The sequence below is a fragment of the Xyrauchen texanus genome, chromosome 31, assembly GCF_025860055.1.
Source record: "Xyrauchen texanus isolate HMW12.3.18 chromosome 31, RBS_HiC_50CHRs, whole genome shotgun sequence".
NCBI lineage: Eukaryota > Metazoa > Chordata > Actinopteri > Cypriniformes > Catostomidae > Xyrauchen > Xyrauchen texanus.
This window is the reverse complement of record NC_068306.1, coordinates 24,748,607-24,772,938: the sequence shown is the minus strand read 5'-3', so window position 1 is coordinate 24,772,938 and position 24,332 is coordinate 24,748,607. Positions and strand designations below refer to the sequence as shown.

General features: G+C 43.1%; 1 protein-coding gene across 1 annotated transcript in view; it reads right to left on the bottom strand.

The window, feature by feature from the left end:
- Window positions 1–24,332, bottom strand: part of LOC127625230 (protein turtle homolog B-like) — a 175,384-nt gene that overhangs the window by 50,090 nt on the left and 100,962 nt on the right. Inside the window, exons 5-6 of the mRNA XM_052100389.1 lie at window positions 21,309–21,426; window positions 13,512–13,653 (exon numbers count right to left, since the gene is read on the bottom strand). Of these exons, the coding sequence (XP_051956349.1) occupies window positions 13,512–13,653; window positions 21,309–21,426 (260 nt within the window). The remainder of the gene's footprint in view (window positions 1–13,511; window positions 13,654–21,308; window positions 21,427–24,332) is intronic.

The following is a 24,332-nucleotide window of genomic DNA, read 5'->3' as shown; positions in this document are numbered from 1 at the left end:
AGACGCTCTGCGATGCAGCAGCAGAACTCTCACCCAGCTCAGGGGCTCCGAGAGAGACATCAGACTAGCCGGTCTCATCTCGGACCCGGAAGGAGGCAGACGAGCGTGTGGAGGAACAGGTGGTCCACAGGGTTTTACCTGGCGAAACCGCACCTGTTGAACTCCCGAAATCACCCACAGCACCAGCCACGCTGGCCCTATACACGTGGGTAGAAGGCACAATGCGGGGGGAGGCTGGAGCGGCTTTCCCCCAGAAGACGGAAAGCTGTGACCCCAACGTTGCCATGGTCATGTTCTCACAATGAGAACATGAACCATCCACAAATGCTGCTTCAGTGTGTTCTCTGCCCAGACACATAAGGACACTGCCCAGACACGTGAGGACTCTGCCCAGACACGTTAACAACCGCATCCAGAAATAACACAAGGAATCTTGAAAAAGACCCGTCTTTAAAAAGACATACAATGTCCAAGTGCTTGCTCTTTTAGAAAAATATACTCTTTTAGAGAAATAAAACTCTTTTAGGTGGCTGTCGAAGCACCCAGGGGCGTAGTGGGATGCAGAGAAGAGAAAAGCCACTGATTTGCACCATATTTCCAACAGCGTATGCCCTTGTAGAGGTGAGTGGAACAGCAGTAGATTTATTCAGCTCGCTGAAACACAACCGCTCGGCTCCGAAGAAAAAATCTGTTTCAACAGACACACGCTTCCCTCCTTTTATACCAGTATGTCTGGGGAAGGTGCATGCAAATTCTGTTCACCTATTCTCATTGGCCTTCTCTCAAAGATAAGAGGTAACCAAGGCTCTCAAGAGAAACCCCTAGTGTCACTACATCGACACAACGTCGAGTGAGTGACAGAAAGGGAACTATGACCTTAGAAAACTGAAAACTGGGTTTCCAAATGAAAAGGGATTAGTGTGGATCTGACCTAAAATGACATAAGCTGCTGGGCATCAGATTAAACGTCAGTGACATTTGGTCAAGAGCCACACAGAGAGCAATGGCATTGGATGATGTAATTGACCTCCAACATGACGTGATATGAAAACATTTGCCATAATGTGTTTGACGATTTTCAGTGAAAAGACCTTAATGGTCTGTTTCTCACACAAAGCTTTGTATGGCTTCAGAAGATTTTAAACATAGTTTATGAGTGCTTTTATGGTGATTTTTTTTAACTCTGGAGCACGTCAGACATGGTCAGTACACAGTAATATGAAGTATCATTGCAGGGCTGGCGCTGGACAAATTTATGCCCTACGCAGACCTCCACAATAATCGGAACAGGGTTTGGTCGATGGGGGGTTTTAGCGATCGTCAGACAGTGTTAGCAAGGTGTGGTGTGATCTTCTGCTTCCCACAACTGCTACCGGGTCATTTAATAATGTATCGTGCAAGTAAGGACAGCCGGTGGAGTTTCTGGTGCCCCCTATGGTAAGACAGTGTACCCCTAGAGAGTAGATGCCCTATGCAGACTACGTAATATGCATATAGGGAATGGCGGTACAGTATCATCGTATCGAAAGAGCTGTGTAAAAATCCTCCTTGTTTTGTTAAACAAAAAACATGAGGGTGAGGATGAGTAAATAATGACACAATTTTCATTTTGGTGTGAGCTATTCCTTTAACTGTGTATGCCTATATAACTTAATAACTGTAAATCCAGCAAACAAATCCTACAAAATAATCAGGAATTACAGTCCTCTTTCAACAAGAACAGATGGAGTGTCAAAAGCAGAGATCATAGAAGAAAAAAAACACATGCTCCAACAGGCAAATGGCCTCTATTCTTGCCTGTGCTTTCACCTGCCCTGCTTCACCGAGCCTCTATTAGAAAGAAAAAAGACATATGATCCTTTTTCTATAGAGTGTACATTCCACGCATGAGGGAGTCTTGGATGGCTCAGGGCACCGTTACTTATAATCAGTGTTAGTGGAGCATATGATGACACAAGCGCCATATCACTAGATATACTTGTCATGGGGGAGCGAGGGAGGAGAGCATACCATGACAACCTGAGAGGGTCTAAGGTGAGGAATAGGAAGGTCAGAGGAGCCTGAATAGAATTAGACTCAAAGTGCTGTGACAAGTCAAGTTATTATGATTATATGCACTTATGCCATGGTCTGTTCGAATACTCATTTCTGATTGGATGAAATGCGTGTGTTAAAACCTTTTAATGCACAGGTAGTTCCAGGCGGTTTTAATCACCCTTCTATATTAATGTGCCAACTCTGCTAGGTAATGAGACATAACCAGAGTTTTATGCCTCTGTTTAAATGACCCCTGGACGCAAAAATAGTCTCAGACCTGGGATTAACCACCATATCACGGAAAAACATAATCAAGTCATGCAGTGCCGTCTTAACTCTCTTTACTGTGAAGTGCTATAGGAAACACGGAAAACAACAGTGTTGATTTTTAAATGCGTCTTTCACTCTCCGGCAAGACGATTTGAATAGCAATATGATAAAACATAATCTAATATTGTTGCTGGCAAGGGATCAATGGAAAGGAGGAGGCAAGAACCGGCTTGTCAATATAAATAACAGTTTAATTTTAAACTCAAACAAAAGACAAACACACACACATGACGGACATGTCCGTTAACGATCTCTCTCTGCCGCACGATCCTCTGCAGTCGACCTTTATCCCTCTCGGGAGGCTTGATTAGCCCAATAGGGGACCGGGTGTGTAGGATCACGACCCAGCCCCGCCCTCCACCCTGCCACATTCCTCCCTCTTTTTCTCAGGCTGGGGAGCCCCCAGCATGACGTACACCCCCCCCCCTTTCCCTGGGGGAGGGCGTGCCCTAAGCCCCGTCTGCTGGCAGGTCATCCCCGTCTACCTGGACGAGGGAGGGGACAAAGGGAGGGAAACAGAAATAATTAAACTGCGGGGTACGTCCTGTAACAGTAAAGTACCCCCCAAAAAACACTGTAAAATTTAAGAGAGAGAAAAGGCCAACGCAGAGCGGCAGTGAGAGAGAGAGAGGAGAGAGAGATGGAAAAAAAACTCTTACTCGCCAGTTCTCCGATACGCCGTAGCTTGTTCTTCGGCCACTCCTCCACCCTCTATCGGACGACAGCCATGCCTCTCCGGGCGGATCAGAGGCAGACCTCCAGCCCCTGGCAGACGGAACGCCCCGCCGCATTCTCGGGAACAGAAGGGGTCTCCCCCGCCACTGGCAGCGGTTCTCCCGCTCCAGGCGGTCGGCAGCGAGCCCCTCCCCACTCGCGGTTGGCGGCCATCGTTCTCTTTCAGGCGGCTGGGGATCCTCGTCCCCCGGCAGATGGCCGCGGCTGCTCCGTTGGGGTGAACGGTAGTGGCGAGAACTCTACTACGGCGTATCCCTCCTCCTTCCCGGGTTTTCAGCACCAGTGTCAAGGGATCAATGGAAAGGAGGAGGCGAGAACCGGCTTGTGAATATAAATAATATTTTAAGTTTAAACTCAAACAAAAGACAAACACACACACGACGGACATGTCCGTTAACGATCGCTCTCTCCCACACAAACCTCTGCAGTCGACCTTTATCCCTGTCGGGAGGCTTGATTAGCCCAATACGGGACCGGGTGTGTAGGATCACGACCCGGCCCCACCCTCCGCCCTGCCACAGTTGCCCTGCTCAACATGTGCACTAGAAGGTACCCCACGATCACAAATCACTTAATGAAGTTTCATAAAACGTGTAATCATGCAAGGCCAAATCTCGATTTAATTCTTAATTCAATCAATTGTGCAGCCTTAATGGATACCAGATGGATGTTTCAGATGTCAAAGCCTGCAATTTAGAATTATTTGGATGGTTTTCCCTCATCATGTACAAGTATGTGCCACTTTTACAACTGTCACATCAGCTACGCTGATTTTTCATAATTAATGTGAAAATTATTATGAATTATGAAAAAAGGATAGCATATGAATACAAATTGAATTAGAGAATTAAATATGGCATGTTCTCACGAGTGCCAACTGATTTCTCAGAACTGCTCTCTGATTTGGTTTTAAAATACAGTAAAATGGTTATTGTTGGGGATTATATGTTTCATGTAGACAGGGCTGATGATGTGTTAAACTAAATGTTAAATATCACAGTCTTTTAATTTGGAGCAGTATGTTTCTGGTCCATCACAAAAATCGAAGCCATTCGTTGGATCTGGTGTTTACTCTTGGATTAATTCAGAGTAATCTGAAAATAGAAGACACTTTTGTGTAATATAATAAAAGCATTCTGTGGCAGCGGGGGCGTGGTCAAGCGCCCGTCCGGGAGAGAAAAGCGGTAAGGGCGCCCACACCTGAGCTAAATTATGTCTAACACCTGTCTCTAATTGCAGTAGTGTGAGGAGAGCGGATAAAAAGCCAGCAGCCACAGAGCATGGGGAGAGAGCCTGACACGAAGCACAGAATAGTTGTAAACTAATAATAAAGCTTACCCCTTAAGCTGACATCTGTTTCCGTCCCTTCCTTGGTCCACTTCACACTGGTGCCGAAACCCGGGACTAGAAGGAACATCTTTTTTCCCCAAGTTATGGAGCAGAGTCGCCCCATAGAGTCCTCCCAGCTGGCGGAAGTCCTCCAGTCCCTCGCTACTCTCCATCAGGGACACCAACAGGCTCTGGTGGAGCTCCGACAGGACCAGGATCGCCAGTTCTTTGAAATAATGCGGGCTCAAGCAGAAGACCGGCTTGCCATCCGGAGCCACCTCAGCCAGGAGGCTGCTCCAGACGCAGCCGCGACCCCGGACTCCCGCGCCACACTGCCCCCACCCTCGCTACAGAAGATGGGGCCGGCAGATGATCCAGAGGCGTTCCTGGACCTCTTTGAACGCACGGCGGAAATTTGGGGATGGCCGCGCGACCAGTGGGCAGCCCGCCTCGTCCCTCTCTTGTCCGGGGAAGCACAGCTCGCGGCACAACAGCTTCCGGCAGCAAGCCTCCTGGCTTATACCTACCTGAGGAGAGCCATCCTGCAACGGGTTGGTCGGAGTCCGGAAGAAAGTCGCCAGCTCTTCCGGGCCTTGAAACTGGATAAATCCGACCGCCCGTTTGCGTTCGCCCAGCGGCTCCGTGATGCCTGTCGGAGGTTCCCCTGTTTTTCTCCCCTCCCCTCTTCCCTCTCGTTCTGCTCTCTCCCCAGGGTCCGTTCCTGCCCCCCGCAGGCGCGGAGGATTCACGAGACCAGCTTCCCGGCCGTGGGAAAACCCGCCTACCCCTTCCCCGTCCTTCAGCCGCTCTCCTCCTCAGGTGGGGGCGCCCGCCAGCACGGGTGCGGCCGTGGCGCCTGGGCCGGTCTGCTGGAGGTGCGGAGACCCGGACCACTTCCGGGATCAGTGTCCGCTGATGGAAATAGGGACGGTGGTGCGGGTCTCCGACTTCCAGCAGGCTGCCCCCGATCGGGCTGGAGCGTACCGTGTTCCGGTTCCGGTTCCGGGGGGTACATACCAAGCATTGTTGGATACCGGCTGTAACCAGACCACCATCCACCAACGCTTGGTTCAACCCGGGGCTTTGGGTGTGGCTAAACTGGTGAGGGTGAGGTGTGTGCATGGGGATGTTCACAAGTATCCCATGGTGACCTTGGCGATTAAATTCAGGAGAAAAAAACCATAGTGTGGAGGCAGCGGTTAGTCCCCGCCTCACCCATCCGCTAATCTTGGGTAACGATTGGCCGAATTTGAAAGATATTTTAGAGGGTATTTGTGCGGATGGGTCCTGCATAAAGAGGTGTGCGGTGTGCGATGCTTTGGCAGGGGAGGCGGAGCCGGGGCCGTCCTCGGCTGCTCTGAATGATGAGGGAAGGGGCGAGGTGGCCGCCCCTCCTCTCAGGGAATTCCCTAAGGGGGACTTTCCTCTGGAGCAGTCGCGGGACGAATCCCTCAAACATGCTCTTGACCAAGTGAGAGTAATTGATGGTCAACAGCTCCGGCCGGGCATCGCCATTTCATACCCATATTTTGCCATGATTAGAGATCGGTTATATAGAGTGACGCAGGACGCTCAAACAAAGGAGGAAGTAACGCAATTGTTGGTTCCACGGAGCCGCCGGGAAATGGTCTTCCAGGCGGCTCACTATAATCCTATGGCCGGTCACCTAGGGGAACGGAAAACACTTCTCCGTCCAATAGCCCGTTTCTATTGGCCGGGCATTGGCGGTGACGTCCGCAGGTGGTGTGCGGCGTGCCGTGAATGTCAGCTGGTAAACCCACCGGCCACCCCAAAAGCGCCATTGCGCCCTCTACCATTAATCGAGGTCCCCTTCGAAAGAATTGGGATGGACCTCGTCGGGCCATTAGAACGGTCAGCACGCGGACATCCCTTCGTGTTAGTCCTAGTGGATTACGCGACGTGATATCCGGAAGCAGTGCCTCTGAGCAACATCTCAGCACGTAGTGTTGCAGGGGCACTCTTCAAGATAATCTCCCGGGTGGGGATTCCGAAAGAAATCCTCACCGATCAAGGCACGACTTTTATTTCACGAACACTTTGCGAACTTTACGAGCTCTTGGGCATTAAATCGATTCGCACTAGCGTTTACCACCCACAGACTGATGGCCTAGTGGAGCGATTTAATAAAACGCTCAAGAACATGATTCGTAAATTCGTACACGATGATGCTAGAAATTGGGATAAGTGGCTAGACCCCTGTTGTTTGCGGTACGAGAGGTCCCACAAGCCTCCACAGGGTTCTCCCCGTTTGAGCTACTGTACGGGCGACGCCCGCGGTGTCCTTGACGTCATCCGCGAGCGTGGGAGGAGGACCTTCTAATAGCAAAAATGAAATTCAGTTCGTTCTCGATCTTAGAGCAAAACTCCACACACTGGGGCGACTAACACAGGAGAATTTGCTCCAAGCTCAAGAACGCCAACGCCGGCTGTATGACAGGGGTGCTCGGCTACGGGAATTTGCACCGGGAGATAAGGCACTCGTATTATTCCCAACATCGAGCTCTAAATTACTCGCCAAGTGGCAAGGACCCTTTGAGGTCACACGACGGGTAGGGGATCTCGATTTTGAAGTTAAACGTACCGATAGAGGGGGCGCACGTCAAATTTATCACCTCAACCTCCTGAAATTATGGAGAGAGGAGGCGGCCTCTGTGACGTTGGCCACGGTAGTTCCGGAGAGTGTGGAGCTCGGACCGGAGGTAAACAAAAACTACAATCTTAACACTCCGGTTACTTGTGGAGACCAACTCTCACCGCGGCAACTCACAGAGGTTTCTGGATTACAAAAGGAATTTGCGGATGTGTTTTCCCCTCTACCGGGCCGTACAGACATCATACAGCACCACATCGAGACCGAGCCGGGCGCGGTGGTGCGTTGCCGCCCCTATCGCTTACCCGAACATAAAAAGAAAATAGTACGGGAGGAATTAGATGCAATGCTTGATATGGGCGTAATAGAGGAATCCCACAGTGATTGGTCCAGCCCGGTTGTTCTTGTTCCCAAGAGTGATGGGTCTGTTCGATTCTGTGTGGATTATAGAAAAGTCAACGCGGTGTCTAAATTTGACGCGTACCCAATGCCCCGTGTTGATGAACTGCTCGATCGGTTAGGTACTGCTCGATTTTATTCGACCTTGGATTTAACAAAGGGTTATTGGCAGATCCCCTTGACACCAATATCCCGTGAGAAAACAGCCTTCACTACGCCGTTTGGATTACACCAATTTGTGACACTTCCTTTAGGTTTGTTTGGGGCCCCGGCCACGTTTCAGCGACTCATGGATCGGATCCTCAGACCGCACACCGCGTACACCGCTGCCTATTTAGATGATATTATCATTTATAGCAATGATTGGCAGCGGCACATGCAACATCTAAGGGCCGTCCTGAGATCGCTGCGGCGGGCAGGGCTCACAGCAAACCCTAAGAAGTGCGCGATTGGGCGTGTGGAGGTACGGTATCTGGGGTTCCACTTGGGTCATGGCCAGGTGCCTCCCCAAATTGATAAGACCGCGGCGATTGCGACTTGCCCTAGACCTAAGACCAAAAAGGGGGTGAGGCAGTTCCCGGGGCTGGCTGGCTATTACAGAAGATTTGTGCCTAATTATTCGGACGTCACCAGCCCGCTGACTGACCTCACTAAAATGGGGGCTCCAGATCCGGTCCAATGGTCAGAGCAGTGCCAACAGGCGTTTACACAGATTAAAGCTGCACTTTGTGGGGGGCCGCTTTTGCATGCACCTGACTTCTCTCTCCCTTTTGTTTTGCAGACGGACGCTTCAGACAGAGGGCTGGGGGCCGTACTCTCGCAGGTGGTGGAGGGAGAGGAGCGCCCGGTGCTGTACATTAGCCGGAAGCTCTCCTTAAGGGAGACTAAGTACAGCACCATGGAGAAGGAGTGTCTGGCCATCAAGTGGGCGGTCCTCACCCTCCGATACTACCTGCTGGGGTGGGCCTTCACCCTCTGCTCGGATCATGCCCCACTGCAGTGGCTCCACCGCATGAAAGATACTAACGCCCGGATCACCCGTTGGTATCTGGCCCTCCAGCCTTTTAAGTTCAAGGTGGTCCACAGTCCGGGGGTGCAGATGGCTGCCGCTGACTTCCTCTCCAGAAATGGGGGGGGAGTGGTATGCAGGCCGGATGACGCCCCGGCCTGAGTCGGGCGGTGGGGGTATGTGGCAGCGGGGGCGTGGTCAAGCGCCCGTCCAGGAGAGAAAAGCAGTAAGGGCGCCCACACCTGAGCTAAATTATGTCTAACACCTGTCTCTAATTGCAGTAGCATGAGGAGAGCGGATAAAAAGCCAGCAGCCACAGAGCATGGGGAGAGAGCCTGACACGAAGCACAGAATAGTTGTAAACTAATAATAAAGCTTACCCCTTAAGCTGACATCTGTTTCCGTCCCTTCCTTGGTCCACTTCACACATTCTTTTTGACATTATATTAACTGCAGAGAAACGCTGCTAGAACTGCATATTTTAATTAATTAATAACTACTAACTGCAATAATACAAAGTTATTATTCAATACAATTAATAATCGTATCAATCCTGTGTCTAATGCTACTTTTTCTCCTATAGATTTTAACACGTTTACATAAAATATGAGCATCAGTTATTCCTCTGTTACCACGTGAGGACAAATTGGGTAGTAGGGAGATTTTGATTTTGATTATTTCAGAGCAGGATATTTATAAAATTGTACATCAGTTGAAACAGTCTAGTAGCCATACAGATGGTGTTCCGATTCAAGGAAGTTATTGGGCCCTACTTTGTTGTCTATAGTAAATAACTTGCTTATGTCAGGATGTGTACCTGATAAGTTAAAGACTGTGATAGTTCAACCACTTCTGAAGAAGCCCTCATTAGATTCTTTGCTTGCAAATAACTATAGACCCATCTCAAAATTACCTTTCAGCTTTAAAATAATCGAGAAAGCAGTAGTTAAGCAACTGCTGCAGGTTGTGAAGGATACTGTAACCTCCATTCCCTGATGGAGGGAATGAGACTTTGTGTCGAAAGTAGTGACAAAAGGGATATCCCTGAGAGCCTTGCGTACCTCTGAACTTGAGAAAAGGCCAATGAGAAATTGGCAGACAGAATCCTGCCCCCGGACATAGCGGTATAAAGGGAAGCGGGCGTGTGGTCAGGTTTGTGCACTGAGGAGCTGAGAATAAGGTACAGCCAATCACAGTGGTTGGTCTAGTGTCGTGGCAAAGGGGACACAATGTCTCGTTCCCTCCATCAGGGAACCAAGGTTACAACAGTAACCATGAGGTTCCCCTTCTGTCACTCACTCGACGTTGTGTCGAATGTAGGTCCCCCTTCTGTCACTCACTCGACGTTGTGTCGAATGTAGTGACACAAGGGGTCCCATTTCAAAGCGCCATGCACTAGACCGTGTTATGTGAACTGCTGACACGGGTGCAAGCAGGCTGCTGCGTGCTAGAAGCAACTGTATCGGCTGCACGTAACCCTCTCCAATGCCCCCAGAAAAAGGTGTAATATACAGACCTTAGGTTCCCAGCACCCCTAAGGGGGGAACAGGCGCTACATGAACATCATGGGAACAAGCTGTGCAAGCCATGGCCTTTTCTCTCTTTATGTTTCTCGCATAGAGCGTAAAGCAGCTGGGGCTATCTTAACGCTATGAAATGCGTCGGGGAAGGCGATCTTTCCCGATCCTATTCTTTCAGGGGGAAAAGACCCTGCGGAGACCACATCCTGCCCAGACTAGGGGGAGGTGATATGTGGCCAATACACCACATGGGTTGTCACATGAGGTATTTAAATTTTGAATATCATGTTAGGAAGTTAGTTCAGTCTTGTTTTTATAAGTTAAGGAAGATTTCCAAAGTAAGACATGCTTTGAGTTTTAGGGATACAGAGAAGCTTATTCATGCTGTTATTTAATCTTCCCTTTTCAACACTAAATCAATGCACTTTAGCACGGCTACAATCAGTGCAAAATGCTACAGCCAGACTTGTGACACTAACTAGGTCATTAAATCATTTAACTCCAGCTTAATTTCTTGGCATTAGTGACCAATTAATTTTAGGGTTTATTTTAAGATTTTATTAATTATTTATAAGGCATTACATTGTTTGGCACCAGATTATTTAGCAGAACTTTTAAGACCTTACGAAACATTTAGACCACAATCTTCTTGTTGTGAACTGCTGGCTGTTCCAAGATCCAGATATAAAGCTAAAGGTGATAGAGCTTTTGTAATGAAGGCCCCACAGTTATGGAACAGCCTGGCCTGGGAGATTAGATCTGCTGAATCTATGTCTATTTTTAGGTCTTGTTTAAAAACTCTTTGTATCGACTTGCTTTTACTACTTTGTGATTTATTTTTTCTTGTGTTTTACTGAGTGTGTTTTGATTTTAGATTGTGTGAAGCACTTTGTGCTTGTTTTACTAAGTGTGTTTTGATTGTACTTTTTTAAAGTACTATGTGCTAATGAGCTAAAAGGTGCTATAAAAATAAAATAATTATTAAAGTTATTATTTTAACTCTTCTACATTAGGTGGCTATTTTTATTATTGGATTGAGTATTCATACAGCTTTTTATTTAATTCATTGACATAATCGTGACATTATTGCACTAATTTATCTCACTGTGTCTGATTTAGAACTGACAGAACTATAGATCTAACGACCCATACATGAAGTTAACAGTTGTTTTTTTCCTTCCAGTTAAAATTTGTGCTGTAAATATCAATGCCATCTATAACTAATCAATGCTGGCAAGTGACCATGATATAAGCAGGATAATCCATGGCTAGGTGTGCACTACAGACGCACTTCGAGGAGGCCACCACCTCTGCTTTACGTAGGATGGTTACTCGCATCCACCACCCACATAGTGCATTAAAATTGTTCAATGCACACCTGTGGATTATTCCTTAATTACTTGTGCCCTTTCCTATCCTATAGGTTATATAACTATAGGCAAGTATTTTGTGTTCTTCTGAGCAACAGATTTTACTGAAGTTCAATCCATTAATCAACTCTCACATAATTATATTGCACTATTAACTAATTCACAACATTAACATAATTTTTTTTTTTTCCTTGATTACTGGATAATGATTTTTCCCCCAAATAATTCTATTGAGATTGCACTCACAAAAAGCAATTTCTAGCCAATAAAATATGCTTGAGCTGAGCATAACTACAAAAAACTTAGTCACTATAGAAATGTATGACTCTTCTGTGATTGTTAAGGATTTAGTCAAAAGCATAGTTCACCCAAAAATGAAAATTCTGTCATCATTTACTCAATCTTCTGTCATTCCAAACCAGGCCTTCTTCTGAGGAACACAATAGGAAACTATTTTTATGAATGCCCTGTTTGCTATATTCATTACAATGGCAGTACATATTAAGAGTCACATGTCATAAAAGTAGTCCATGAAATTTGTGCATTATTTATAATTCTTCTGAAGGTTTTCTGTAATTTTATGATGATCAGAATGTAATTCAAGTCATTATTCACTATCAAATCATAAATTAAGTCCACAAACTGTGCTGAAATCTAATATTTAATTTCTTTGCTGTTTATGGACTTTATTAATGATTTGAAAGTGAATAACATTTATTGTTAACATTTAAGTATTAAAGTGAGTCACAATGTACTGTACAGGTTTCTGCAACCCGAAGAAACTGCTGGGTTTCGGGTCAGATTTCAAGTATGAATTCGGTTTCAGATTTGAGTTTGTAATAAATGAAAAAATAACCAGGCCTACCTGGTATAGTTTTGCCATGCATGCGCTCTCACTCAAAGACATGCGCGAACAGTGGAGTTAAGGGCCATTCATACCGAACGTTCTCTGTTTTTCTATTGTTTTCCTTTGTAAACATATGCCTGGACGACCGCCTTTGACTGTTGCAATGCATCTCGCAGTTTCTTCAGTAAGTTTAAGAAACACATGCCAAGACACAAGTGTTCTGTTTCATTCATTGCACTGTGTCTAGCTTGATTTTAGCACAGAAGTCACAAAGATTCAATGTTCTGAACTGAAATATTCAGTCTGCATATATTTATCTGTTACATTGTTTCCAATTATTCCAGATTTGTTTTTCACCACGCAAAGTTTAGGTGATTAATAAACGGTAAGCCAATGTTTTTTCCCCTTCTGCTCTAGTGTGCTGAGGGGCTGCCATGCCATGTTAAAACTGTGCATGTTTACTGTTATAATACTGTTACGAATGTTGCCTATGATGCTTACATACAATACAGCCTATTGCAACAATACTAGCTAGTTCAGGCTTAATATCTGATGGTACCGTTTGGGCCTGATAGGGTCAGGACACATTGTCTCGGGTTTCATTTTAAGGCCAATAATGAACTGCCATTTTATTGAATTCAGCCAATGGGACATTCAATAAATTATTTCCTTTTGTGTTTCATAGAAGAAAGAAAGTCATATGGTTCTGGAATTACACAAGTGTGAGTAAATAATGACAGAATTTTCATTTTTGGTTTAACAATCCCTTTAACTTCAATTACTTTTCCAAGCGTCAAAATCACAGTTTTAAAAATGGTCACATGGTGCAGATATGCATACAGGGATACAAAGACACACATACGGTGTGTGAGCTCCAAATAAATGTAATAACACAATGACACATGCACACAACGTAAACACACAACAAACTGCCATACTGAACTTGAAATTAAGTTAACTTTTAACTAGATATAATTAACAACATTTAAGTTCTAAAACCTTTTCACTCCAGTAAAATCTGCCCTTCATTCAAGATAATTGTGGCCAACTACAATGAAACTGTGCAATCATGTAGACTACATGTTGTCAAATGTACTGTACATACATTTCACAACACAAACAACCAGATGTTTGTCAAAACATTAAAGGTTTACAAAAATGTTGAGCAAAACCTAAAACAGTATGACAAATAGTCCCTAATGTCAAACTCACTGAAGCCTGAATGGTGATGACGAAACTACATGGACTGTGACAAACTCCACAAGGACACAGGACTCAGACAGTGGGGGGTATGGTACAGTAATGAACCCGATCATAACTTTACTTCTTGAAGAAGACGTTATCTTCCTCCCAGAACCAGGTGTACGTTAGGTTGCCAGGATACGCCTCAGCCTGACAAGTGAAGAATGCATCCTGGGATATGTTTACGGTTATGTTCTCTGGTGGCGAAACAATAAATGGGGGTCCTGAAATAGAAAAGAGACATAAAATAAATCAGCATTGTATATAGGTTTGTGTCATGTCTTATTAGAGCATATAGCAATCTTGGTAAGCATTGAATGATTAAAGATGAAATGGAATTGCTCCTAATCATTTGCTTTTAAATTCTAATGCGGAGCATTTTTGAATTAATATTCTGTATTGATAACAACAGCTGTAAGATCGTGCCAATCTATTAGGGACATCAGTCACAAAGCACAAATATATACATGAAATGACTGCATATTGTATCCAGTCAATATACCTTATTTACTGTGCTGTTCACACAAAACAAGCTGAATCAAGATAACAAGTCTTTAGAAAGTGTGCAGAATCAGAGACCGTGCCCTTCTCACACAAAATCTGATGCAGCAGCCAAATGTTTTAAATATTTGCAAACAATTTTAAAAACAGAATTTCTCTAAAAAGAAGTTTAGGCTCTCTATAAAAATGTATGCATCGTCGCAGTACTATATATTAGACTAGGTGTTCGAGAGTTCATAGAGGCCATGTCCATACTGCAAAGTTTTAAAAACAGGAGAGAACTCCCTAAATAATCGTTTTGTTTGTGTATGGAATACACAAGGAGTGAATCCTGAAATTACAATGGCTAAAATTGCGAATTACGAATAGCAAGAGTTTAAAGTTTTTGGGACGTTCAATGCCGCTGTGTATTGCTCTTTTAGAGGGAATTACTCTTTTAGAGAAAATCACTCTTTTATAACTCTTTTAAGTTTTGCGCTGTCGAAAGTGCCCAGGGGAAAACTGCACTGCCATGCAGAGAAGGAGAAAGCCGCTAAAGTGCGCCGTAGATCCAACAGCAGTATCGCTCAGAGGTAGAGGAACAGGTGTGTGACTCACAGCTCGCTACTACATACACTACCATCGGCTCCGGAAAACAATTCTGAACGAAACAGACGCATTTCCCCGCCTTTATACCCCTATGTCCGGGGGCGGGATATGCAAATTCTGTCCGGCAACTTCTCATTGGACTTTCTTCATAGAAAAAGTTTTTTCAGAGGTATATTCGGCACTCAAGAGAGACCCCTAGTGTCGCCTCTTCGACACAACGTCGAAGTGAGCGACAGACGGGGAACTGTGATTCAGATCTACTGTATTTGCAAATTAATCATTGAGACCAGCACTAGTCAACACTTTGGCCGCATGTGGTTCTCAAGCCATCCTCATAGAGTTATCAATATTAATATTATTGTATATCAATATTAAATGTGTATAAATTGTCGGTTGTATATTTTCAAGAGTATTTAATGTAGTTCTCTGTATCATTGAATTGCAGTACAAAGAAAGTGTTTTTCTTGAATTTCAAAGCTCATCAGAGATATATGCTTGTTGTTCTTAATTATTGATATTTTTCACACCAAAAGTGATTGTGTCACTTTAGAAGACATTCATTTAACCGCTGGAGTTGTATGGATGATGTTTATGCTGACTGTCTGTGATTTATGGAGCTTCACAAGAAAAATATCCATTCACTTGCATTTTAAGGACCTAGTGAGCAAAGATATTTTCATTTTTCTTCAAATGTGTTCTGGTGAAGAAAGAAAGTCATACACACCTGGAGTATTATGTGTATGAGTAAATACTGGCATAATTTTAATTTTTGGTTGAACTATCCCTTTAATGACAAGTTAGATATCACTATGATTTGCAAGCAAACTTCACTCAGTCAAATCAAATCATAATTAAATCAAATCCCTTTATTGTCACTCACCATATACATAACTACAACAGTGGGTGAAAGTCTTGGGTGCAGATTTGAGCAACATAGCATTCATGACAGTGATCAGAAATGTACCAATTTACCAATTTTGATCATGAGAGATCAAGAGTACAAAAGTCTGATTGCTTGGGGGAAGAAGCTGTCATGGAGTCAGCTGGTGTGGGACCTGATGCTGCAATACCGCCTGCCTGATGGTAGCAGTGAGAGTAGCCCATGGCTTGATGTCGCCGATAATCCTCTGAGCTTTTTTCACACACCGCCTGATATATATGTCTTGGAGGGAGGGAAGCTCACCTCCTATGATGTGTCTGGCGGTTCGCACCACCCATTGCAGGGCTTTGCAGTTGTGGGCGGTGCTGTTGCCATACCAGGCAGTGATGCAGCCAGTCAGGATGCTCTTACCATACTGGTGTAGAACTGTGTGAGGATGTGGCGATTCATTACAAACTTCCTCAGGAAGTCTCTGGAAGTAATCTCAGGAAGATGAGGCGCTGGTGAGCCTTCTTCACAATGGCATCAGTGTGGACGGACCATGTGAGTTCCCCAATTTTCTCCTGAAATCCACCACAAGCTCCTTGGTCTTGCTGATGTTGAGGGAGAGGCTGTGTTCCTGACACTAGCATGTCAGCGTGTGCACTTCCTCTCTGTAGGCTGTTTCATCATTGTCAGTGATCAGACCTACCACATCTTATTGTCAGCAAACATAATGATGGCATTGGAGCTATGTGTTGCCACACAGTCATGTGTGTACAGGGAATACAGGAGTGGGCTGAGGACACAGACCTGTGGGTCTCCAGTGTTGAGCATCAGTGATGAGGAGATGTTGCTGGTGTCTGCCTGACAGGAAGTCCAGGATCCAACTTCACAGCAAGCTGTTTAAGCCCAGAGCCCGGAGTTTCACATCAAGCTTGGAGGGCACTATGGGGTTGAATGCTGAGCTGTAGTCTACAAACAGTATTCTCACAAATATGTTCCTTTTTTCCAGGTGGGAGTGAGCAGTGTGTAGTGTAGATGCAATGGCATCATCAGTGGAGTGGTTGTTGTGGTAAGCAAACTGCAGTGGGTCCAGTGAGGTAGGCAGCACAGAGCAGATGTAATCTCTGATTAGTCTCTTAAAGCATTTGGTGATGATGGGGGTCAGAGCAACAGGACACCAGTCATTTAATCAAGTGATTTTGGATTGCTTTGGTACAGGCACAATGGTGGACATTTTAACACATCTTGGGACTACAGGCAAAGAGAGGGAAAGGTTGAAAATATCTGTAAAAACACCAGCCAGTTTGTTCGCGCACGCTCTGATGACGTGGCCCGGAATGCCGTCTGGACCCACAGCTTTACGGATATTCACCCATCGGAAGGATTGTGTTACATCCGCTACAGAGACGGAGAGTGAACTAACTTCTGTAGCTTCGACCGCGAGAGCTCTCTCTGCGAGGGCAGTGTTATTTCCCTCAAAACGAGAATAAAAAGTATTTAGCTCATCTGGGAGGGAGGCAGTGATGTTCACGGCAGAGTTTTTATTCCCTTTTAAGTCTGTGATGATATTAATTCCCTGCCACATTTTTCTAGAGTCGTGGTGTTGAACTGTCCTTCAATCCAATCTTGTCCTTGTACCGGTGTTTGGATACTCTGATAGTTTTGTGGAGGGCATAACTGGCTTGTTTATCCTCCTCTGCATTCCTAGAAATTAAAGTGGAGGTCCACGCACAAACATCGCTATTAATCCATGGTTTCTGTTTGGGGTAGATCCGTATTGTTTTGGTTGGTACAACTTCCTCTATGCACTTCCTGATGAAACAAGTTACGCTATAAGCGTAGACCTCGGTTTCGTCATCAGAGGTGGACCGGAACATCTACCAGTCCACGTGATCAAAACAGTCTTGTAGCATAGAATCTGATTGGTCCGACCAGCACTGGATCGTTCTGAGGGCGGGTGCTTCCTGTTTCAGTTTCTGCCTGTAAGCAGGCAGAAGGAGAACGGAAGAGTGGTCCAATTTGCCAAATGGTGGGCGGGGGAGGGATTTGTAGCCATCCTCGAAGGGGAGAGTAGCAATAGTCCAAAACCTGGTCCCCATGTGTATTGAAAGTGATGAGTTTGTAGTATTTCAGTGCTGTACTCTACTCAAGAGAAATTTCTAGCTCATGAAATACATTATGTATATATTAGCACAGAAAAACTAAATATACAATACTGTATATATACTGCGTTCACTATAGAAACTTACATACATTTTCCAAAACATTTGAGATTTTATCAATTGTCAAAAGTTTATACAGGCCTGGAAATCACAGTTTTAATATTCCCTGATATTTCCAGGTTTTTCATTTATATCTATGCATTTGGCAGATGCTTTTATCCAAAGCGACTTACAGAGCCCTTATTACAGGGACAATCCCCCCGGAGCAACCTGGAGTTAAGTGTCTTGCTCAAGGCCACAATGGTGGTGGCTGTGGGGGTCGAACCAGCGACCTTCTGATTACCAGTTATGTGCTTTAGACCACTACACCACCACCACTTTTTCATGTGGATACAGGAGTGACAACTGTATTTAGCTGCAGTGTGTACATGACCGAGATGTAGTTTTTAATTGTAACTTCTTGTTGTACTCAAGACTTGTTGTACTCCTCCACACTAGCACACATTAGCACAATACACCTACATGTTTCCTGTGCATGAACAAATCTCCAGCACATTAGCCCAGTTTAAACAAGTTAATGCAGGTGCCACGCAGAAGTACCTTGCGGTCTAGATTTGGAGCAGGCATCTCATTTGAATATCATTGGCTGTGATGATGAGAATTCTGCCCAGTGGGAATGGGAGGTATTGAGAAGATCTGCAGTTGCCTATTCACAGATCTAACTGTACCCTCCTCTGCGGGCACTACATCAGTTGGCAGTGAAAGTACAAAGAGAGAAATATTCTATTGGTAAAACCTGCAGAGAGCTCACTGTGAAGGCATGGACACTACAGATGCTCCCCGTCCTATTCCATATCACACATGCCCACTGGACAGCCATGAAGGTCTCAAACATGGCTCCTAAACCTTTATTTATGGTATAGATGTGTTGACACCTATAGCTTTTAAAATTCTCCTAAAATAAACCTCCTAGGAGCAGGAGGCATTCTGGCTCAAAACAAATGGTTCTTTTAAAAGGTGAGTGTCACCACTAGCATCACCAAATCGAATTGCAAAACAGAACAGTTTAAAGCTGATTCATATAATTTTTAGATGTTAACATACTTTCTCTCATTACAGCTTAAAGGTTTAATTCACCCAAAATTTAAAATGCTCTCATCATTTACTCACCCTCATGCCATACACTGACCTCATGACTTTCTCACTTCGGCAGAACACAAACAAAGATTTTTAGAAGAATATCTCAGCTCTGTAGGTCCATACAATGCAAGTGAATGGTGGCCAAAACTTTGAAGCTCCTGAAAGTAATAAAAATAATGCATACAACTCCAGTGGTTAAATTCATGTTTTCAGAAGCTATATGATAGGTGTGGGTGAAAACAGATTGATATTTAAGTAATTTTTTACTGTAAATCTCCACTTTCACTTTCACATTCTAAACCCAATGAAAATTCACAATCCTCCAAATTAGCAGAGTTTATCAATTAAATCAAAGATTGGATGTCCAGAAATTTCCTTCTACTCAATTCTGACAAAACAGAAGTTCTAATTATTGGACCACCAACCTCTAAAAATAAGCCGCTAAAATATCATTTGACTCTCGATGGAAATACTTTTATGTCTTCTACAGCGAAGGTGTTATATTTGATACCAATCTGTCCTTTGAAAATAAAATTTCCAATGTTTGTAGTTCATGACCTCAAGACTAGATTATTAAAATGCATTACTGGGAGGATGTCCAGCAAGTTCAATAAATAAACTATATTTGGTTCAAAATGCAGTTCCCAGAGTGCTGACTACAACCAAGAAATATGATCATATTAGCCTAATTTTAACGTCATTACATTGGCTACCTGTTCAATTTCATAATAATTTTAAAATTCTGTTAACTACATACAAAGCTTTGCATGGTCTAGCTCCACAGTTCTTAAGTGACATTCTGTTATGCTATATTCCCTCACATTCATTGCGATCACAAAATTCTGGCTTTTTAGTAATTACAAGAATATCAAAACCCACAAAAAGCACCTAAACTATGGAATAGTCCTAAGGGTGTCCTAAACTGTTCGGGATGCAGTCACACTCACTCAGTTTAAGTCTAGACTGTAGATTCATATTTAGCCAGGCATACACCTAATGGATACAAACTATGGAGTGGTGGTGGCGTAGTGGCTAAAGCACAGGGCTGTTAATCAGAAGGTCGCTGGTTCGAACCCCCAGCCACCACCATTGTGTCCTTGAGCAAGGCACTTAACTCCAGGTTGTTCTGGGGGGATTGTCCCTGTAATATGTGCTCTGTAAGTCGCTTTGGATAAAAGCGTCTGCCAAATGCATAAATGTAAATGTAAATGTAATTTATCGCTGAACTCACAATTAGGCTGCTTTAGTAAGGTATGCCAGAACCAGAAACATCTATCACAATCAATAACTCTGCATAAAATTGAATGGCATTTACGCTAATATTATTCTATTTGTTTCCATGTCTCAACCTCGGTATTCATATCCCGAGGTTACCAGAGCTTGCCAGATCCAGCTTCGTTCCTGCTTGGCATCGGACTCCACAGCTATGTGTTGCAGAGTGATGATGACAAACTACAGCCGGTGCTAGCCAGACATCATGTCAGTCTATTGACTTCAGAAGATGAATTTTTATACACAATTTACAATCTTATTTAATCAAACTATACAATGACCACTCAAAGACTTTTTTTTTAATGCATGATTTCCTGTAAAGCTGCTTTGAAACGATGTGTGTTGTGAAAAGTGCTTACAAATAAAAATGACGACTTGGCTTGAAATTCTTCTTTTGTTTTTGTTGATTTGCAATATTTGTGCATATAACCACCTACTGGGCAAGGAGAATAATTTACAGTAAAAAAGTATCATATGCGATAGTATCATTTTTCCTCAGACAACATTAATTAAACCAGAGTCGGTTGGATTACTTTTCTGCCTTTATGTGATTTTTGGAGCTTCACAGATCTGGCCACCATTGACTTGCATTGTATGGACCTACAGAGTTGAGATGTGTTCTGCAAAAGAAATAAAGTCATGCACACCTGGGAGGGCATGAGGGTGTGTAAATGATGAGAGAATTTTCATTTTTGGGTGACTTATCCCTTTAATATGCAGAGACAAATCATTTACTAAGCCTTTGTATATGCACATTTTATGTAAATGCAAAGGGCAGAGTGGATCACTGGCTTGGTTTAACAGATTGTTTCCATTAACGTGTTAATCATGTTAATAAGTAGAAACCACCAATCTTCTGTTTTATCACCACATTAATATTTGGTCTATTTGAAATTGGAACAATAATTTCAGCAATAAGGCTATATGGCATGTTAATAGCAGGAGACATCGGGCAGATTAGTGATCTGAGCAGAAAAAGCATCTTTGGCTGCTCTATGGTTAGAGAGAGCTCTGACAGTGAGCCCATTACTGCTTTATACTGCACCAGATAGTCAACATTATGGAGTCCAATTAGCTCTGCAGCATGGGTGCCATGCAGCATGCCTATTTGTAAGCATGACTACTCACACAAACACAGAGAGAACTGCTCAAACACAGCACAGCGCTTTGACATAAACAGACCCATACTATTAATATCAGTAGTAAAAAGATCAGGAAGAAAGTCATAAAGGTATTTCTATAACATGAAGGTATAACAACATGAGGCTGATGACAGAATTGAGGGTGAGCAGATTTAAAGGAATGCAGAACACTTTTACATATGCATACAAATCACACTGAATGGTACTACCTTGGACGAGTAGGCGTGTGGTGTGGACGGCCTCTCCCTGCTCGCTGTAAGCTCGGCATGTGTATGCTCCCCTGTCCTCACGGCTGATGGAAACAAGCATCAGGCTGCCATCACTCACCTGCGGAGAAAATAAACATCATTTCCTACTGAGATATGCATTAAAGAGCCCATGAAATTGATTTTTCTTTTTTTTTTTTGTCAATTCCTGTTGTTGATTTTGAAGCCATCTACATTATATGCTAGTGAACTCCTAAAAGTTGACAAAATGAAACTTTAGCAGGTGTACATATTTAAAATGTAGTCTTTCTCCTGCAGGAAAATAGACCAAAATATAATTACTGCATATTGAAAGGAATCACTTAAAAATGGGAATTTATGAATGTAATGAATGTTTATCAAGTTCTCTTATAAGTCAAAATAAATCATCTCCATTTGCTTATTAAACTGCTCAGCTTGATTTGATAAAAACAGTTTACTTCGTCAACAGTGGTGCAGTCACATTACAAACTTGTTCGTTACACAATATCTCATTTTTCAACCCTGTCATTTTCTTCTTTTTTTTTTCAAATCTAAACATACAGCAGCAAAAATAATGTGCTCAGGAACCCTACAGCCCGTTCAACGTCCCATGACACGTCAATTTCCTCACGCTGGCACACATGTACCACATTTACGAGTTCACAAACAGAAACATCACAAGTCGTAAAGAATAAAGATGCAACAATTTGTCTGCAACACAGTACAAACAAAAGTGCTCTGCAGTAAAAGCACTGTGAACTGAAGACATGGAGTCAGAGACTGCATAGGAGAGATCAAACAAACCAGGCCACTCCAACAAAGACTTCAAGATCAATGTACAGCTAGCTTTCTTCACCCACACAAGTGTTATTTCCATTTTACCAATGGCAGAACAGTTTGTATTATGCTCGAGATTTTTCTTGTATTAGATGAACTGGGACATAAGGTACATGGAGAGTTTGGCCTTTTTTTAAAGACAGAATGTAAGTAGTGGTAAATACTTATTGCATCCCAGTGTAAATACTAACATAAGCTACTTGTTATACTATTATAAAAAAGTGCATAAAATAACAATATAACAATAATATATCAATATACAGTATATGTACATTATATGTATGCATTTACTTACATTTCACATAAATGTTGTATATACATATATGCAAACTGTATGCAAATATAGCATATACTGTACAAAATGTATCATAAACATATGCAAATAAATACAGTATATATATATATATATATATATATATATATATATATATATATATATATATATATATATATATATATATATATATATATTAGGGCTGTCGATTTAACACGTTAATTCAGTGCGATTAATTTGACAAAAAATAACGCGTTCAAAAAATTAACGCCATTAATCGCATACCCCCGGACCGTAATATGGAAGATTCCTGAGAAATGCAAGCTTGTAGTACCACCTGTTTACTCCAGAGGGCAGTAAGTGAAACTTCAGCTGTGTGGCAATGCGCAGTTTATACAGTGAAGAAAAACACCCTTGAGCAGCAGAACAACCCAGACATGCGTTACGTTCTTGCATTCAAATCACTTGATGGAGCGCAAATCCGAACTAAGGGATCTCAAGATGTGTTCTAAGTATTAAACTATATTTAACTTGACACAGTGACCTAAAAATGTTATGTTTAATTTGCTGAAGTTTAAAAACACACCCGAGACGCTACACAAGCATGTCTGGCACAGGTGTTCATTGACGGGTCCTCATAATAAATCTCGAACTGATTGACAAATTCACTTGTGAAATATATATATATATATAAAAATTGTAAAATATTTAAAGATAACTATGTATAATTATTTCATCATTATATATTGAATTATATTTATATGAGGGGTCATATAATACATTTTATTTATTTGCTGGTCACCAGCTTATGCTGTGTTTTGGGTGCTGGTCCCCCACAATGGGATGCTGGTGTCCCGACTAGACTTTTAAACTAGCTTTACCAGCTTCATCAGAAAGACCATGCTGGTCAACCAGCATCACCAGCTAGGTTTTGCTGGTGAAAAGCATGGCTATGCTTGTCCACCATCTAGACCAGCACCAAACCAGCACCAGCCACAAACCAGCCTAAACAAGCATGGGAATTGCATGCTGGTTAAGCTGGTCTTCTTAGTAGGGTACTTTAATTAAGATTTTTAAAACCTCAATTGATCTTGAGATATGTATCTAAACAAGGGCTGGAATATTTATTGCATTAATTTCTGCGATTAATACTTCTGTTTAACATGTTAAAAAAATTATGCAATATATTTTTTTTTTATTCCTGAAACTTCACTAATGTTTTTCTATGCTTCCTGTGGCTAAAATTGGCAGTGTGTACTTAACGTACTTACACGTGACGCATGTCCTGGGCATAATAAACACATGAGTGGATATACTGTACAGAAAATGGAGACTTCATCCACAAGTGGTGAACCACGCGTGGGGTATCCCCTCACATCGCCCAAAAACACTCACTCACACTATCATATGAACAACTGTCAAAAGCAAAACCATGAAAGAGTCCCAGCATGTACACGACAGAGACTGAGATGGACCTGGCCATTCAGCAAGCTGCAGCCAGGTATACTTGTAGAGACTGAACGGCAGTTTGATGAAAGTTCTGAGATTTTAAACTTCAGCAAATTAAACTTCAGCATTCAATATGTGCTATATCTGTATGTGTAGTGTCTAATGATGCATTAGCAACGTGCATAACATTACAGAAGTAAAATGGGTTGCAAATGCAGTTTCATGCGGACTTTAAACAAGAACAATTGTGCCATATTTGAAGTGAAAGTGTTAAAAGCCACAACACGTCATCAAGGTAACAATCCATTTCAAAATAAAGTGTCAGTTACATATGTAACCTACAGTATTTGGCCAGTAGCACGAAATAGGTTGTACGAAACAGCCACATATGATATCGTAATGCCTTGCACCACGGCCGCTCCAGCTCTAAGATGTAAGATGGGCAA